General features: G+C 41.7%; 2 protein-coding genes and 1 long non-coding RNA gene across 7 annotated transcripts in view; 1 reads left to right on the plus strand and 2 right to left on the minus strand.

Annotated features, from left to right (window-relative positions):
• The window catches only part of rap1gap2a (RAP1 GTPase activating protein 2a), a 71,254-nt gene extending 59,256 nt beyond the window's left edge, over positions 1 to 11,998 (plus strand). For all 5 annotated transcript variants that reach the window (XM_031861269.1, XM_031861268.1, XM_031861267.1 and 2 more), the window contains 19 exons: positions 545 to 577; positions 819 to 1,040; positions 1,135 to 1,238; positions 2,172 to 2,250; positions 3,614 to 3,667; positions 4,329 to 4,412; positions 4,563 to 4,663; positions 5,202 to 5,331; positions 5,595 to 5,750; positions 6,022 to 6,093; positions 6,715 to 6,801; positions 6,934 to 7,074; positions 8,749 to 8,898; positions 9,157 to 9,269; positions 9,435 to 9,533; positions 9,693 to 9,813; positions 11,196 to 11,298; positions 11,436 to 11,509; positions 11,868 to 11,998. In XM_031861269.1, coding sequence (XP_031717129.1) covers positions 545 to 577; positions 819 to 1,040; positions 1,135 to 1,238; positions 2,172 to 2,250; positions 3,614 to 3,667; positions 4,329 to 4,412; positions 4,563 to 4,663; positions 5,202 to 5,331; positions 5,595 to 5,750; positions 6,022 to 6,093; positions 6,715 to 6,801; positions 6,934 to 7,074; positions 8,749 to 8,898; positions 9,157 to 9,269; positions 9,435 to 9,533; positions 9,693 to 9,813; positions 11,196 to 11,298; positions 11,436 to 11,509; positions 11,868 to 11,876 — 1,932 coding nt within the window. In that variant the 3' untranslated portion in view covers positions 11,877 to 11,998. The remainder of the gene's footprint in view (positions 1 to 544; positions 578 to 818; positions 1,041 to 1,134; positions 1,239 to 2,171; positions 2,251 to 3,613; positions 3,668 to 4,328; positions 4,413 to 4,562; positions 4,664 to 5,201; positions 5,332 to 5,594; positions 5,751 to 6,021; positions 6,094 to 6,714; positions 6,802 to 6,933; positions 7,075 to 8,748; positions 8,899 to 9,156; positions 9,270 to 9,434; positions 9,534 to 9,692; positions 9,814 to 11,195; positions 11,299 to 11,435; positions 11,510 to 11,867) is intronic.
• LOC116391046 (uncharacterized) lies at positions 10,667 to 13,804 on the minus strand. The gene is made up of 2 exons (XR_004213218.1): positions 11,711 to 13,804; positions 10,667 to 11,525 (listed from the first exon to the last, which is right to left on the minus strand). It is a non-coding gene; the product is annotated as an uncharacterized LOC116391046 (long non-coding RNA).
• Positions 13,805 to 13,979: 175 nt separating this feature from the next.
• Positions 13,980 to 16,231, minus strand: LOC116391045 (uncharacterized). The gene is made up of 5 exons (XM_031861270.1): positions 15,951 to 16,231; positions 15,263 to 15,589; positions 14,905 to 15,153; positions 14,776 to 14,804; positions 13,980 to 14,633 (listed from the first exon to the last, which is right to left on the minus strand). The coding sequence occupies exons 1-5, from the start codon at positions 16,000 to 16,002 to the stop codon at positions 14,535 to 14,537; spliced, it is 756 nt and encodes a 251-aa protein (XP_031717130.1). The 5' UTR covers positions 16,003 to 16,231; the 3' UTR covers positions 13,980 to 14,534.
• Positions 16,232 to 17,902: the final 1,671 nt, after the last annotated feature.

The raw sequence follows: 17,902 nt of genomic DNA on the forward strand, positions 1-17,902 counted from the left end.
CCCCCCCCCCCCCCCCCCCCCCAACCCCTCTGTGAGCTTTTCTCAGGGCTTTTAAAATACAAAATCAATAGCCTACTGATCTGATTGATCATAAGTTGAATTAACTCCAACTGTCAATTGATCCTCTCTGGACTGCCTCCTGCTGCTGCACAATTTAAATGGCTGGCTGTCCGTAGCGCTGTTCCTTCCGCGGTGCAGACGGGCCTCAGCAGTGTTTAGAGGTCATGCGCCGGAGCTGTGCTACGCTAGCAGACTGCCAAAAGACTACAAGCTCATAACAGCTCCTCAACCCCAGGGGCTACTGAATCAAAGCAGCTCTGACGTCATCAAGGGGTGACCCGACCTCATCAATGTTTGCTGATGACTGTGCATTTCAGGCTGTTGCATCATCACCTAAGAGTCTTATTTGGCATTATAAGTTGTGTTACCTCTCTGTTGCTGTGTTTGTGACTGCGCTCGTAACTGTATCATTGTGTTGAAGGTCAGTGAAGTTCACTTATGTTAAATTTAGTCTTGTTAACGGTGTGTGTCCTCTATTCGACAGGATGACTATATCCCCTACCCACGGATAGAAGCTGTGAGTCATTTATCACTCTCATAACGCACATCTACACCCCTCTCATGTGTAACCACTAGCTCGGAGTGTGTCTGACATTAGATTATACATTTAAAATAGAAGTACTTTTGCATTTGTTTTTATTACATGCTTAACAAGCTTAGATTACGAAGGTGCAACTGTGGAAAACTTTGCTTGCCCCGGAAATATTATATTTTTGCATATTTTTGCTTTCTGCCTTCCTCCTGCTCTTCTGTGCAAGGTCCTGGAGAAAGGTGGTCCATACCCCCAGGTGATCCTGCCACAGTTCGGGGGTTACTGGATTGAAGATGTGGAAGCACCAGCCGGGACCCCCTCTTCCTCAGAGTCCAGTTTCTGTGAGGAGGAGGACGGAGGAGAGGGCATGAGCCCCGGTGGGGGGCACAGCTACCGCCTGGAGTGTAACAGCACAGCCCGCGCCTACCGCAAACACTTCCTAGGCAAGGTGAGTGTGTGTTTTAAGGTCAGTGTCACCGTGTATTTAGCAGCGGAGGATCTGTCTCTCTCTCACAACCTCTTTTCTACTTTCAAACATCCAGGAGCACATGAACTATTACTGCACTGGCAGCAGCATAGGCCACCTCATTATGTCTCTGAAACACGAGGAGGCTGAGGGACAGGAGTACCTACGCATCATGCTCAGGTACAATGAGGGAAATGCATTGGTATCTTAACTTGATGCATTTCACGCCTCAAACTGTACAGTATGTCTAACAAAGTGTATATACAATAAGCATAAATGACGTTGAGTTTCACCCATTTTTGTACAGTCCATTTTTCTCTTGAGTCCAAGCTATTCAAGTTTGTCTTTAACCTGTCTGCGCTCCTGCTCTGCTGCTTGTCTTTGTCCTTTTGTTATTTGATTTGTTAGGTTTTTCTTCTTGGCTACTATACCAATGACAATAACAAGATGACAAGACAATGAGAATATTTTACCTGATGGTGGCCCTTGATTAATAGTCAGAGGAAAATCAAGTAATCCCTGGGGTTAGCAAAACATGTCTTTATCAATCTATGCAATAGTTGTAGAAACATTACAATCAAAGCCACGAATGTCAATATCTTGATGGTGCTTGAGTAAAAGTAAGAGGAATACTTAAGTCAGGAGGATTAATCCTCTGGGGACCACAAATGTCTCTTCCAACATTCATGACAATCTATCCAATAGTTGCTAAGAAATTCCAGTCTAGACCAAAGTGGTTGACCAACTAACAAATCAACCCAAAGAGCAACACTACCTCTCTCTCTCTCTCTCTCTCTCTCGGAAAGAGAGTCTCCCTCCTTCTTTGTCTTTTGTTGCAGCTGTTTTGTCACGATTAACTCTGAACAGATTTGTGGTGCTGTAGGAAACAGCTTTCCTTCCATTATCACAGTTGGTGATGTTTTCATCAACAGAAAAACAATGAAGTGATGCTATCTCTATTTTTCTTCTTTTTGAGACTAAACTCTTCATGATCATAACTATTATCACCTAATTGCATATAAACAAGGAGAAACAAAAGTTACGAAATCTCTTTGCTGGAATAAATATCTGAGCAATCTGAACAGCAGAGCTCCTCTTCTTGTTCTGTTGCAGGTCGAGGATCAAAACAGTCCATGACAGGATCTCTTTAGCAGGCATCAACCAGCTGCCCAGTGTACCACAGATTGCCAAGGTAAGACGGGTTTAACAGTACACAAGGTTTAAACGAAGGCGACATCTAAACATAATGCCGCTGAAGTGCAGGATTTGATACGTGGAGGCCGGCTGGCTCTTAAGAAGGACCTTACTTTCAGCAGCATCAATCATCATCAAATCCTTTCACAACAGCACTTGATTTTTCTAACGTTTTCAAACATAATGCAGCATGCAGCCAAATATATTACAGTAAATCAACAAAGTAGAGGTAACGGAACAAAAGAAAGAATCAAATTATGTGGATAAGAATATTCCTACAATAAAAACAGTAGGAATATTCACTTCCTGTATTTTCCCTTCTTTATATAACCGCAAAAAAATGTAAACGAACGTCATAAAGGTTCCCTTGGTAATTGTTAGACCTTGCAGTGACTGATTCAAAGGAGGAAATATCTGTAATTCAGTGGCATAAATCAGTCCTTGAGGTGGCAATAAAGCCTGCCAGTTCAAGTGAAAATGCTTGTTTGGATATATCGATGGCAGGAGAGATCTGTCTCCAAAAACACACAGCTGTGAATATTGTGACAGTGGTTTAATCAAACACTCAACCGGCAGACTTTTGATTACTCACTTTCAAAAGAGAAACAAAAGAAATTTCACAAGTTCCCGGCTTGCTTTGTCTCTACTCTTCCAACAGTAATTAGCATCCTTGAGTCCCATTTTGTACTTGGTGATTTTTACATATGATTAGATGATTTAATCAGGGCTGTGTGATGTAAACAGGATTTATGTCTAGCAAATCATTAAGATTTTTAGATGTCATACATGTTTTAATTATATTAACTATGTAATCAAGCTTGTGTGCATAACTCACTACCATGAATTAACGTTTCCCTTCTGTATCCAGCGTTGCCAAATTGGCCTGGTTTCTGCCCAATCTGTCTACTTTTGATTCATTTGGACTAGTTCGATGAAAATTGGGCTCGTTTTTTGGTTCAAAAATACAGATACAAAATTCAGTAAATTATTTGTTCTACATGAGTTGTTCGTTGTTAGGGATAAGGTAGGACATATTCACCTTGATGTTATCATCAGTGACATTGTGTATTTGGTTGTCTGACACTATTTGTGGGTAGCAGTAGCCTATTTATCTAACATTTTATCTTTAGTTATTTGATGCAGATATGAAGCTCTGTATGCTTATGATGTGTTTTCTAGTGCATATAATGATTTGGGCTGGTTTTTATTGAACTGGGTGGCTTTTCTAGTTGTGATTAAGCTGAAAACTTTCGATATGGTCTGGCAACACTGTTTGAATAGCGGTATACTTTCCATATTATATAATGAGATCTTTCTTACATGATCTCAGTAAAATATATTGAGTCTTTTTCTTCTCCCAGCTTCTGTGTGACGATGCCACAGGGCTGAAGTTCAACCCTGCTCTCTACCCTCGGGTGAGTTACTCCCACACTGCAACCTCATTATATCCAGTCTGACCTAAGCTCATCTAGCCTGTTATACATGTATTCATTCAAGCTGACATGAGTTACCTTATCCTGTCTCTGTCTGCTTCTACGGAGTGACAAGGGGGCACAGTATGGCCGAAAACGCTAATGCTACAGCATCTCTCACCTGATTCTACGCCAACGTGACAACACACCCTCTTAACCAGAAAAATAGCACAAAACTTATCACATATTATTCATAAGTTCCCTACCTCTCCAACATCTGCCCTGTTCAGTAAGTGCATTATTCAAAAGCGACAACTTCCTAAAATGGACATGATGGATCTGTTTCTCCCCCTGTGAGCCAGGCGGAGGAGTGTGATGGAGCATGCTTTCAGCCAGTGCCTCGGGAAAGGGAAAAAAAAAACAGCCCATCTGTGTCTCAGTCTGCAAGAGGCAACAGCGAGTTCACTGCCTTCGCTGAGGGCCATGACAGTTTGTCGCATGTCAGCCTTACGTAACACGGGGCCTAATAAACCTGCCCTGGAGAATGTTGCAGAACGGGAAAACATGTTTTCCTAACTACCACAGCAAGAAGAAAGTGTGTAATGAGTTGAGATAAGTAGCCATGGAGAGTAAGTAGGACATTGTTGTTTTTGTGTATGTACAGGGATCCCAGTTGATGGTGGCTTATGATGAACACGAGGTGAACAACACCTTCAAATTTGGAGTCATCTACCAGAAGTTTGGACAGGTGAGCGGTCATATTGATCCTGCCAGTGTTCTCCAGTTTAACTCACACACACCATTAGATCTCATCCACTGATTTATGTCTCGTATCATGTATCTGGCACTGTTTGTTGTTTTTTTTGCTCCATGCCATAATCGTGTCTCCTCCTCTCAGACATCAGAGGAAGAGTTATTTGGGAACAACGAGGAGACACCAGCTTTCAAGGAGTTCGTCAGTATCCTGGGCAACAATATTGAACTTCAGGACTTTAAAGGGTAAGAGTAGAACATGATGCGAAAAAGAAGAGAACAGAAACAGAGTCAAGTGCATTTAAACAGCGCAGGATTTAGTAACATCAAAATAAGTAGAGACTAGAGAGGTCAACAACGTTCTAAAGAACGATGCCATTATAGTGAATTGTAATAGAGCAAAATAGCAGAGTTTTATTACTGTAACCTTGGAGCAATTTGTCCTGCTGTTTCGGCCTCAGCGTGCTACCCGGATAAACTGCTTGGCGAATCAGATCTGAGAAGAGAAACTGCCATGTGGACATGTAATCAGAGCTTAGTATACTTTATTGTCTTGCAGGCTTTTTTTAAAAATTGTGTTGCACTTGTTACTTTCACTGTTAGGGAGGCTTTGAATTGTAGCTGACACAGCTAACTGCACAACATTTCTGGGTGGCCTTAGAGCTGGTTAAGCACAAAATGTGATGAAACTGACATTTAAAATGCACAAAATGTAATCTATCTCATTACTGATGGCTGGAGGCCTCACAGAGAATGTGACGCATCTGCTTTGATAATGTGACAGGTTCCGTGGTGGGCTGGATGTATCCCACGGACAGACCGGGTCTGAATCTGTCTACACTGTCTTCAGACGGAGGGAGATTATGTTCCATGTGTCAACAAAGCTTCCCTTCACAGAAGGAGACGTCCAGCAGGTACAATACTTTAATACTGACTTCATTATTGTTACAGTGATGGATCAAAGGATTTAACTGCAAAGTAAGAATCCTTTGGCTCAAAATAAAATCCACATTAAACCAGTCAGATGTGGTGTTTAAAAAATCATTGCTATATTGCCAATACAACCCTCCTTAGAAACAAATAAATCCCGAGTGCATACTGTGATTTATGTCATAGATGACTCCAAATATGTTGCCCAAGTAATAATCATATGAATTTCTCCCCTCTGCTTCTTTAGCTCCAGCGGAAAAGGCACATAGGAAATGACATTGTGGCCACAGTCTTCCAGGAAGAGGCCACACCGTTCGTTCCAGACATGATCGCCTCCAATTTCCTGCACGCTTACGTGCTGGTGCAGGTTGAGAACCCCTGTACGGAGCACACAACATACAAGGTACAAACCAGGCCTGTGTGGTGAAATGACTCCGTATTAAATTCAAACAAGCTTTAAAGAGTGCCAGCTGGTTGCTGGTAGAAGACAAACTGTTCTCCCATGAATAACTTGCATAAGCGCAGCAAAGTACACAATCATTAATCAATCATTCTCTCGCGATGAAAGGGTGTTCTCAAGTTTTCCTTGGACTGTTTTTCATCCTCACTTTTCGAAACCCGAGCCCTCCTGAAATACACGCTAATGACGTGTCACTGTTATTTTATGTCAACAGGTGTCTGTTACAGCGAGGGAGGATGTGCCTCCTTTTGGACCCCCTCTCCCGAACCCAGCTGTCTTTAGGAAGGTGAGAGAAAGAGCTGTGATCGACAGAGGGAAATATATTATCGACTTCATACATTTGATCACCTTGACTCGACTTCGTCTTAAACATGAATATTTCATCTGATTGAAAATGCCAATACATATGGTGAAAGCACATAATGCCTCCTGCAGTCTGACACTGAATTACAGAACCAGTATTTTTACTTTTGATACTTTAAAATCAAATTTAGGTGATACACATTTTGCTTGGGTAGGATTTTGTAGGCTGAATTTTTCCTTGTAATGGAGTATTTTTTCACTACTCTTACTTAAGTAACGGGATCTGAGTATTTCTTCCACCACGGCTCAGTATTTGAAATTGTCTTGTTCAAACCAAGTCAAAAAGATGAACATTTGGACTGTTTTATCAGATCATTGTCACGAAGGGGAAACTGCACTAAAACTAATCTAGCTTCAAGAATCAGTAGAAGATTCAGTTACTTATCGGGACATGATTTTCAGCGTTACGGGAGAACGAGAGGCAGATGAGGATTTAAATCAGTCAGGCTGATCAGACACAGTGTGCTGCAATAGTATCCATTCCTCATTGTTGCCCACCCTTTTGGTTCATCATCTAATTCTACCCCTCCCTTTCTCTCTCCAGGGTCCTGAGTTTCGAGACTTCCTGCTGACAAAGCTGATCAATGCTGAAAACGCCTGCTACAAATCCGACAAATTCGCCAAACTAGAGGTGACACACGTCCGCACAACCACACTCAAAACCCCACAGCTTGCCTTCAGTCACAGCTCGGCTTTGTCCTCAATCAACACCGACCCCGATGTTTTCCTACATGAGTTTCGTGTGTGTGTAAATTGATTCCAGGGGAGAACGCGTGCTGCGCTGCTGGACAACCTCCACGACGAGCTGCACAGACAGAGCCAGGCAACGCTGGGCCTTTGCCAGCCGGGAGAGGAGGACAAGCTGGAGAACGGGGGACACGGGGGTCTGCTAGAGTCCTTCAAGGTGAACATGAAGCTGAACACGAGTATACGTGACAGCATGTGATGTTTTCTCAGCGCTGTGACATTTATTTAATCACCATTATTACAGCCCAAGACTCTGAGGTTTTCCTGCTGTAGGTCAACTAAATGTCACCGGTCTGCAAGATGACTTAAGGTGCTCAACCATCAGTAGCGTTGTTGCTGCTGCTTTTCCTCTAAGCTTAAAGATTTTGACTTTAAATGCCAAGTGTGTAGGCTTGTGCATCAAGGGCATAGATTTGCATATGGATGGTGAGGACATGTCTCGACCAATATTGTCACACACACACAGTCGTGTTTTCATGACCTTTGGGGACAGTACATTGACTTACATTAATTTCCTGGAGACTTACCCAAACCGCTACCAGCCTAATCCTGACCTTTACCCTAACCTTAACCTAAACTCACCTGAAACCAAGTCTGTCATGATGGACATTATGGGGAGGAGCATGTTGTCCCCACAATGTGACAAAAAGTTGTATGTCCCCACAACACGGGTAAAGCGCATGCATACACACCCATATTCATGGTCTGAAGCGGACACTATATGAGAGCAGAGAAAAAGCTGATCTACAGGAGAATATTTGAAAGCAAGCCAGAATGCACGAGAGCCCTACTGTATTATTTTACATTATATTTTGTAGTTTTGTCACCTGCCGCCTGAATTTTGATTTCCTTTACCGAAATAATGACATTTCCACATTTGTGTGTGTGTGTGTGTGTGTGTGTGTGTGTGTGTGTGTGTGTGTGAAAATGAACGCAAACACTGTACTTTGTAAAAGATGGTCCCTTTCTCGTTGTCAGTCTGTTTTCTCTCAATCCCTGTCTCTTCACACTCGTTTGTCCACATTTAAAGGCTAATTGATGTTAATATGACAATTAAAATCTGTATTTTCATCTGTGTGCCCCTGTGTGTGTTATGAATGTGTGACTAATAATAATAATAATAATTTGGCTCTCTTACTCTTCACAGGCTTTATGGACAGCTACTTTGCACTTTCTGCAGTCAGTCCCAGGGGGTGCTGTTCTAATTGCTTCCCTGGCAGTCACTGTGTATTACCTGTCTGCATTACTGTAAATTCAACAGAGGATCGCCACATAATTAATAAACATTGTTTCATATGTGGTTGTTTGTGTTTATGCTTTCAAAGAAAATAAGCTTTTCAAGTTGTATTTGTCAATTTAATTAAATATTATCTTATTAATTTATGTGCCAAAGATAGCAGAATTTAAAAGACAAAACATTTAAATGGTATTTAATTGTATTTTTTACTATTTAAATTGTCTGGAATTTATTATGAACTCTAAAAAAATTCTGTGACCATTGTTATTTATTTATTTTTTAAATGAATGAAAATGAAAAGGATTAGTTCATTCATCAACTCCAACCTATTTGGCTTCATTCTTGGAGAACTGCATCCCCTGGTGGTTGTATTGTGCAATAGCATCTATGATGCTACATGTTAATTCATACATTAAAATGTTTGCTGCATTTAAGCTGATAAAACACATTTGTTCTGCACCTTTATTTCACTTCCCACACTCATTCCTCTCTTGGTTTCCTTTACCCATCTTCTTCCTTCCCCTTTCCTCGGTGCACCTTGGTCTTCCTCTCTTCCTCAACCACTCATTCTGTTTCCTCCTCCTCCTCCTCCAGAGAGCCATGCGTGTCAGGAGCCACTCCATGGAGACCATGGTGGGGTCTCACCGTCACAGGAGCCCCGGGGTAGGAGGTGGGGTCCCGGCCAGCGTGAGCGGAGGAGGACTGCCACAGAGCACCAGTGAATGCACAAAGAGCACCTTCACTGTGAGTAAGAGGGTGTGAAGGGACGGGGAAGATGGTTGCTCACTCAGAATGGAAAGAGTCATTAATCAAGGAGAACTTGGGTCAAAAAAGATTGATAATACCAATGCCAGTAAATACCAATAAAAAAGAACTACACCTGTGTTGTCCTTTTAGAGAAAGCCTCTATGTCAACAAGTGAATTATTTCAGTTATTTAAATGAGTTAAGAGTGTTTTTTTTTAATAAGGAGAAGCCTAATTCTATAATCTGTGATCTTCAGCCTCCTGTGTTGTCAGCCAAGTCTCCTCTGAAGAGCCCAGTGAAGCGGCGCTCAGGCCTCTTCCCTCGTCTCCACTCCAGCACAGAGTCCCCATCGGACAAACACACACGCAGGTTGGTCTTTTAGGACTCACTGTTTTAAATGCCACTGCATTTCTTGTTCGGTATCATGATCATGTTCATCACACCGCAAATATCAACATTGTCAGTGTTGTCTTCGTGGTCCAGGAAGTTGTCTCGTCAGGTGTCGTCATTAATGTGTTTTTCTTTTGTCTGCAGCGACCAAAAGCTTGCAGAGTTCTGCCCGCTGTCCCAAGAGGGGAGGTCAGAGACATCATCCAATCCCAGCTCGCCTGAGATTTGCCCCAACAAAGAGAGGTAGGACAAATACTTGTTAATGGAGATCATCTTATACTCTTCTCCAAATTCTGTAGAGGGAGATGGCGAAAGGCAAACTTGGTCTTTTGTCTCAGGTCTAATGTTCTCCCAATTTGAATCTTCTCTACACCCCTGTCCCCCTTCTGTGTTCCTCAAAAGGCCGTTTGTCAAGCTGAAAGAGTGCGGCAGCAGCAGACCGAACATCTCTCGCTCTTCGTCCAGCACCAGCAGCTTCAGCAGCACCACGGGGGAAACCGAAGCTCTGGAAGAACTGGAGACAGTGAGTGCAACACTCACAGTTTGTTTGAACAAAGTGAGCTCGTCTTTACCAGAGAAGAAGAGAGGAAATTCACTGTTTCTGGTTGAAAGTGGAGAGAGCAGATTTAGAAACACATTCCTAACGGAGTGAGAGGTTGGTGGTAGCGCCAAAGCTTTCATGGGTGAAATAGTCTGTAATTACCCAGAGCCCTGTAATAGAGAGGGTTGGACATCAGCACACTGATTATAACGATTACGGCTCCTCTCACTTTCTGTGTATCGGATGACACTGCTTGTCAGTGTTGTTTTGTCCAATGTGAGAAATGCTGTCCAATCATTCCTAGTCTTACCATTTGACTGCATGGGAATCACACAGAGGGCTGTTAACAATGTCATTATTGAGGGCCAGAGAACATAGAGAATTTTGCAGCAGTGCACCAGTGATCATCACGAAGGGAACATTTTCCGAAATCCGTTCGTTAACTTTCTCTTGGATGAGACTCTCATACCCGTACGCTAAACATGGAGCTGGCGTTTATCTCTGCTTTGCGCAAAGCTCTGGAAACAGCTAGCCTGGCTCTCTCTGAAGATAAGACAATCAGCCTAGCAGCACCTCTAAAGCTCACTAATCGATATGGTATACCTTTGTTTAATCTGCACTAATACCCAAGTGTGCCAAGAAATAGTCCAGCCCATATCCTCCTGTAAAAACAGCAGCTTTTACACTTGAAATCTTGAACAAACATGTTTATTAGTGAGCTTTACAGATGCTATCTATTCTCAACCACTGGGCCAGTGCTCACTGTTGGGCCTCAAAACTCCATCTAGTGGGCTGCGGGGGTACTGCCAAATGGTTAGATTGAAATAAAAACAGATACTTTTCATTATTTTTTACTTTCTTGACATAATTAAAAATACAAAAATTCAAACACATGACAGACACATCATCAGGTTAAGACAAGCATGTTTTGCTGTTGTTAGCTGGCTAACATTCCTTCAGATGCGGTGAAACAAAGAAGTGATATGGTAGACAACCCTGCGTCAATAAGAGCTTCATTTCCTCTGTTCCTCTGAATGTTCATATGGTGAGCAGTGATGGCTGAGGGTATCAGCCATAGACTGTGGTATCAGCAAATATATGGTGGTCGTTACAGCTGACAGAGGCAAAACACATACAGCCCATTTCATTTTTTCCTCCTACTTGTTGTGTTTTTTTCTTCCCTGCAAAGCATCATTTCCACTTGTATTTCCTGCCAAACATTCAGTGCCTCTAACTTTGCTCACAGGAAGGCTTCAGTCAACTTCAGCAAAATATCATTTCCGTGCTTCACTGAGCCTCTTCAGTTTCTTTCCTCCTCCATCTCTTCCTCCGTGGTAAATGTCTTTGTTCTCTCCGTCCCCCAGGCCAGCCATCCCTCCATAACATCCTCCTCCGCCTTTAGTCCTTCCCTCAGTGTCGACAGCCAGGGATCCGGTACCCCTGTCATCATGTGCCGCAGTCCAACAGGTAAACCTACGAATTTACACACGGCAATCACCGCTCAGCTGTCAACGATTTTCAAAGAACGACATCCTGGAGATGACAGATTCTCTAATGAGCATTTCCTTCCCGTCTTTTCCGTTCCCTTCTTCCACATTCTGCAGATGTGAAAAGTAAGACGTCACCGAGGTCAAACTTGAAGTTCCGCTTTGACAAAATGAGCCACTCATCCACAACTGTAAGTGTTGTAATACCTGGTTAGCATATTTTAAAGAAAAGTGCTGATTATTATAAAAATAAAAGAAAAGGGAACACATCATATCACATACCAAAACAAAAGCCAAGGTTCGAACTTCTTAAAGCAGAAACTAACAACTGAATTTAGTGCGACAAGCTGCAAGCATAAGAAAAAGTCCCCTTCTGTGTTTTTGATACTCACTTTCCATCTTACGCACATGTCATTATCTCCAGATCATTGTGTAATGTCACTGAAACAGGCGAGCTGGTGTTGGGTAATAGGCCCAGACTGAACGACGCATGCCGTCAGCGAACACTCTCCTCTAACTGGCCTCTCTCTTCACTTCACTCTCTTTCAGTCCGAGTAGCTTTGTGGACTGGAAACATCACACTTGCACAACAAAGGGACCGCGCGGGTTGATGGAGCTGCAAAAAAGAAAAAATATCAACAACAACAACCACAAAATCAGCGTAGAACCACTTCCATACGCCAAGGATGATCTGCTAAGATTACCAACTGCGCCACACACTATAAACTAACTGACAATACTGTGAGTGTATAGTGAGGAGAAGCAGCTGCCATGTTGGCTTTCTTTCTAACCAACCTTAGACTTCAGAAATTAGTCGATACTTTGCCAATGTTACAAGTTTCTGCATCTCCGTTGCTAATTGTTCACGTCACATGAAAGTCCTAGCATGGCTGTAATACTGTGAGTGTAGGCCGAGCCAGACTCTGCCTCAGCTTTTTCTCCAGCGTCTCGTTTAATGGTGAAACACGGTAATCCTGAAGAACGGTAACATGAGACTATGGCCGAACTGTTGCTCTTCATCTAGTCGACCGTTGAGTGCTCAGTGGAAAAGACGTCTTTAAGAGTTGTCAGACATCAGGATGTTCCCTTTTTTGCCTTTTCCCCTTCAATGGTACGTCTGGCAACAGTTCCTCTTCTGCCAAAAATAACTACGTGGACAAACAAACAAACACACATGCACAGTAACATAATGTAGACTTACAGTAGCAGCGTTTTGGAGGTGACAGCACAGGGAGTCTCAACTCTAGGATCTTAGCTTGTTCTTTGCATATAAAAACGCTTTTCTAGGGAACACCTTTGTTTTTTTTCGAAACGCTTTTGTAACCTTGCTAGCTGCTGCTTTGTGTCTACTGCACTATAAATACGACATTGCTGAATCTTAGTCGATACCTATGGCAGCATTTCCGTATATGTGAGGGTAACTTCATATCCCTGAACTCAAGTGCTTGGTTAGTGGAAATTAGCTCATATGGGCCACAGTAGGAGACACTGCCAACACATTTTGCCATAAGCTTATTTTAGCCAAAGCTGCGCCTTACAATCTATCAAAAGCCCTTTTCACCCCTGATGCTCTCTATCTATATCTCTCTATATATGTCTCCCTCACTGTGTGAGAGGACAAGAATCTTGTGGATCTGGTTACAGCACAGCTGTGGGTAGCCGATCAACGCAAACATTTGCTGAAAATAGACGTTGCACTGACATTTCACCTACTGATACCTCCCATTGAAGCTTGCTAGCTCGGTGTATTTGTCTATGTTCGGTGGATCTTTCGAACGGGAGAGTCTCCCGGGTTTTAAGTTTCCCGCCATGCGAGCTGGTGAAGAAGACTTGAAAAAAACAAAAGATGCTTCAGGTTAAACAAACCTTGGAACCACACTTTGGCAAAAACACTTTGAATGTGAACCTTTTTTCTGACGCTTTGTTAGTTGTTATTACAAAGTATTTTAGAAGTAAATTGCAAAGCCAGCTGCTTACAAGCACAACAGGACTAAAGGTCTACTCTCGCCCTCAGCTATACCACGACGTTAGCCTGGAGCTGCACAAACTACAGATGGCAGGGCAAAGTGGGAGTGTGCTAATCAAGAAAAAAAAGCTTGCAGACACACAGATGTGTTTCCAATGTGACCAAACTGGTAGGTCTTTGGAAGAATGTCTATGTGCTCTTACTGTGCAGAGAAGCATTCCTGGATGGCTTGACGGTGTGTGAAGTTTTGTCACGTGAAACTCAAATCCTAGAGGGAGAGGTCAGTTCACCCAAATAACTGTGCTCAGTTAGCCTGTGCTCAGGTTGCCTCGAGCAAGGGAAGCAGGGACAGAAATCACACAACAGCGGGAAGTCCAGGTGTCATTTAGTTTGTAGCAGGTACATTATCACCTAAATGCCCTGCAGTCTTTCCTCTGTTAATATGCTTAATTTATTAAAATGATGACTTATTTTGCGTTGATGTCATGTAAAAAAAAATGTAACTGCAGAGTATGCTGATTAAAAAAGGTAAAAAGATTAAAGGAAATATATTAATTTAAAAGATGTCTAAACATGTATATGTATATTTGGTTATGTAACGTGCCATTGAGAATTTATTCTAAAATAAAATGTTGTATTTTGTGTCATTTATGTGGTATCTCATTTTTAACACGTCAAGCACAATACGGGGGGGGGGTTTGTCCATACTTTAACATGGTATGTTCATGAACACATTGATGGATGTTATAGACAATAAAAAAATACTTTAAATTGGTCAGACTGCACTTAATGTTTTGCTTGTCTGCAGTTACATTTCAAAACAATGAAAGTGTTTGTATCAGTGAAATTATGCCACAGAGAGGAATCTTTTCTCATTATCTGCTCCATTTTTGCTGTCCATTATGCTGCCTGCACATGAACGATTTTGGCACTTAAAACTGTCACCACATCCGAATGTAATCAGGACAGTCCACAGACATGGAGAGACAAAATTACTCTGCCGGATTATTTTGTCCTCTCCTTTAATTATTTTCCACAATGTGCAGGTATCGTTTTGAGTTCAAGGATGAGCTGATAGTGACACATTCATCAGAATGTCTCAGAGATGCAGTCCTGCGTGTGAGAAACTCCCAGATTCCAAAACGTTCACATCAAATGTCTCCCGAAGGCGTCGAGGATCAAGCACAATCCCGCGAAAAGAATACATAATTGATCCCCAGCAGACAATTTTCTGCCTGCTTTGATTGCAGTCAGGAAAATCTTAGAGATGAGTACACAATGGACTGGTTAGGCTCTCTGGTGGCTCCCTGTTGTCCCAGTGTATCCTGGGAAATATCGGCATACACCACCTGTAACAATGTAAATGACAAAAAAAGACAATTGTCTAAGTGCCCATAAAGGTATATGCATGAACTGCAGACATATTGAAGGCTATTCAGAGGAAACAAACAATGTTGAGGGCACTACAAAGGTCATCCTGTCTTGACCCACCTCAGTCTTCTGTACGGACTTGGGAACGTCTGTGACATGCAAAAAAACAAAAATGACTACAGTGAATACAGCAGTTTTAACAATGCTTTATATCAATGTTACAGGCTAATAAGTAAGAATACAATATACCTTTGTGAGAGGTTTTGCTACGTTTCTGAGGTATGGGGCATCGAGGTGGGGGCTGTGGAGCCGGGGGCTGTGGAGCCGGCTGTGGTTGGTCTCTGTATACAGCTGAGTACGTGGAGAGTGTCCTCGGAAATGGCTGGGGCTTGACTTCTGAACTCAGACAACGAGCCAATCCCAGAATGATGGGAAGACAAAGAGAAGCACCGGCACAGACCAAAACCCTGTGCAATACACTCCTCTGAGAAGGGACGGCTGGAGGAGGACAAAAATAATGCAATTCAATTTCTCTTCTGTTTGAATAACCCAAATGAGTGTACCCTGTTATATGTATATGAATGATAGTGTTCACTCACAACTGTACCTGCAGTGACGTTCACATACTTCAAATGTCCATGCTCAGTGTCACCATGAGCCCATTTAACTCTGCATCCATAGGAATCTTCGTCTAATTGGCTGACACTCAGGAAAATCAAAGTTAGTCGCGTTTGAGTTGCTGAGAGCGTCACATTGGTCAGAAGATGTCGCACAATTAACTTGTCCTCTCTTGAGTTTCTACGCATCCAGTTTCCCGTCCAAGTGCGTCCACAGTGCTGGACCACACAGGACAGAGACAGACTGCTGCCTGCTGGTGCATATATTGTCTCGCGTTCTGCCAGAACACCCTGGCTGCATTCTTCAGCCCAGAGACCTGGGAAAAAGGGAAGTCAACGTGGCTCATTGTGATGCAACAATAAACTGTTGCTGCTTTGATATACAGTATTTTTATGAAGCCATTTAAATTGAACCATCCCAAGGCCGATAAATATAACTATGCACTTTTCCTTAGTCGTAACACAAACTACACAAAAGATTGCATCATTTGGTGCAACTGACAATTAGTTCAACAGACATGCATCTAAACATCGTGGGTTGTTTTCTGCCTTCAGAATCAGACTCGCCAGATAACTTAAATAGATCGTACATACTTTGAGTTACCTTCACTAAAGCTACTGCAGCAGAGTTGAATTTAGAAGAATTTAGATTTGTAGGAACTAAAACTTCTTACTTACCGGTATGAAGAATGCAGAGACAGCTGATGGCACTGAGGAAGCGGTAACACATGTCTGACTGTAACAGTGTTGGTCAGCGTCTCATCACAAATCGGTTTTACGCACAGATTAAGTCGTGGCTTGTGACCAAGACTTTGTTGAAAAAAAACTGCTCGTTCCAATAGTTGTCAGTCTCTGCGAGTCCATCGGCTCTCTCTTTCTCTCACTTTCTTTTCCTACTCTCAATAATTTGACAGGCTTTCCTTTATGCTGCTGCTGCTGCTGCTGCTGATTTTGTCCAGATAGAGGTAAAGGAAGGAAGTGACCCACTAATCAACCCCCTCTCCACACACACACACACACACACACACGCACACATCCGACAAGGCTCATACTAAAATACAGGAAACCAATGACCTCAAGAATGGAAATATAACATTTCCAGCAGGAAAGGGGCAACATGGCGCAGCAATATAGAAAGAGAGAAACTGAGCAATAACAAAACTAACTCATTTATTTTGTAAATGCTCATTTATAAAATGCTTATCATGGATTGGTGGTGCATGGCCAGCCTGATGAGGGCACAACATCTTAAACTTATGGCTCTCACAATTATCTTGTTTTCCATATAATTCATATATCTCTTGTATGAGCTTTTGCTTTGTTTGTTTTGGCTATTGGTTTAAAATACAACAGCAGCTGCATGCTGAATGTGAAGCACTTAATTGCCTGTAGCTACAGCACGTATGACTTCCTTTAAATTGAGCCATCAGAGAAAGGGTTCAAGGAGGGTTATCACCGTTAAAACAAATGCTTTGACTTTGTACATCATGTACAATCCCAGCTACAAAACAGAAAAACTGCATGGTTTTCAGCAGAAAGTTAACCTTCAAAATAAAAGAGAAACAAAACTATATTAAAGTGTTTTTCAACACGTTTTGCATGTTTTTATAATTCCTCATGTTCTTACATGACATTAAGAGAAATCCCCTCATGTGCTCCAAATGCAAATAGAATGGAGTGTGATTTTATTTTGTAAACAATAACCGGACGTTTAATACGCAATTATTCTGTAACACTTGACTCTGGGCGCGCTCGTTTAAAGTCGCTCTGTGCCCTACCCCTCACGTGACACGTGGGAATAACCATATATCCATGAGGATAGCAGAGGAAGTAAGAACAGCTGTGCCCTCTTGATAATAATATAAAATACAACTGATCTACAAGAGCTGGAAAGTTATTTTTATGATAGACAGCATTAATTTGATGATAGTGTATCATTGGTTTAATTTGTCATTATTCTTAATAAGTAAGATATCTAAGGATGCTAAAAATCAAGCTGAAGGACCAAAGGACATGTTTAGAATAATTGTTTCTCAACTTTCAAAGTATCCACATGGATGTCTCTTTGTGGAATTAATAAAAGCTGTGAATCAATTTTACACTACATTGCACAAAACATTTGCAGTAGTGAATATTTTGTGCTCTCTGTGGTAAAAACAAACAGTAGCCTATATTATTATGTTTTATGTGTCATGCATATGTATGTAAGTGCTAAACAGTATTCAAAAACACACACAACCAATATTGATTATTGAGTATTTTTGTTAAAAATAAAAAACACACTAGCTTACAATTTAAAAACATTAATTTCCATTGCTACTGAAACAGGTTATATGCTTTAAGCAAGGTTTATTAAAGCAAAATAATCTCTTCTACAATTTGTAAAACCAAAAATGACTCATTTGGATCCCTTTAGGAATTAAATTAGAAAATAAAAAAATAAATGTTTGCTTTCTTTTCCATTGTGGAATGTGTTGCCTATAACTTTGTTCCATGTTTTTTTGTGAAATTCTTTGTTGAAAGTGTACACTGAATGATTCCAATGCCATTTAATGTAGCTCATCGCAATATTAATTAAATTAATTTGGCTTTTTGTTTTGTGGTGCATGCGCCTTGTTCGAACCCGTAAA

Source organism: Anarrhichthys ocellatus, unplaced genomic scaffold, assembly GCF_004355925.1.
Source record: "Anarrhichthys ocellatus isolate YVR2014 unplaced genomic scaffold, GSC_Weel_1.0 scaffold24, whole genome shotgun sequence".
Taxonomy (NCBI): domain Eukaryota; kingdom Metazoa; phylum Chordata; class Actinopteri; order Perciformes; family Anarhichadidae; genus Anarrhichthys; species Anarrhichthys ocellatus.

Bases quoted from the DNA above. Each gene is read 5' to 3' on its own strand.
- LOC116391045 (XM_031861270.1), bottom strand. From the start codon at position 16,002: ATGTGTTACCGCTTCCTCAGTGCCATCAGCTGTCTCTGCATTCTTCAT. The intron at 15,154-15,262 runs GTACAGTTGTGA...GTCCTCCTCCAG, and splicing joins GTATGTGAACGTCACTGCAG to CCGTCCCTTCTCAGAGGAGT. The intron at 14,634-14,775 runs GTGGGTCAAGAC...ACATTGTTACAG, and splicing joins AGTCCGTACAGAAGACTGAG to GTGGTGTATGCCGATATTTC.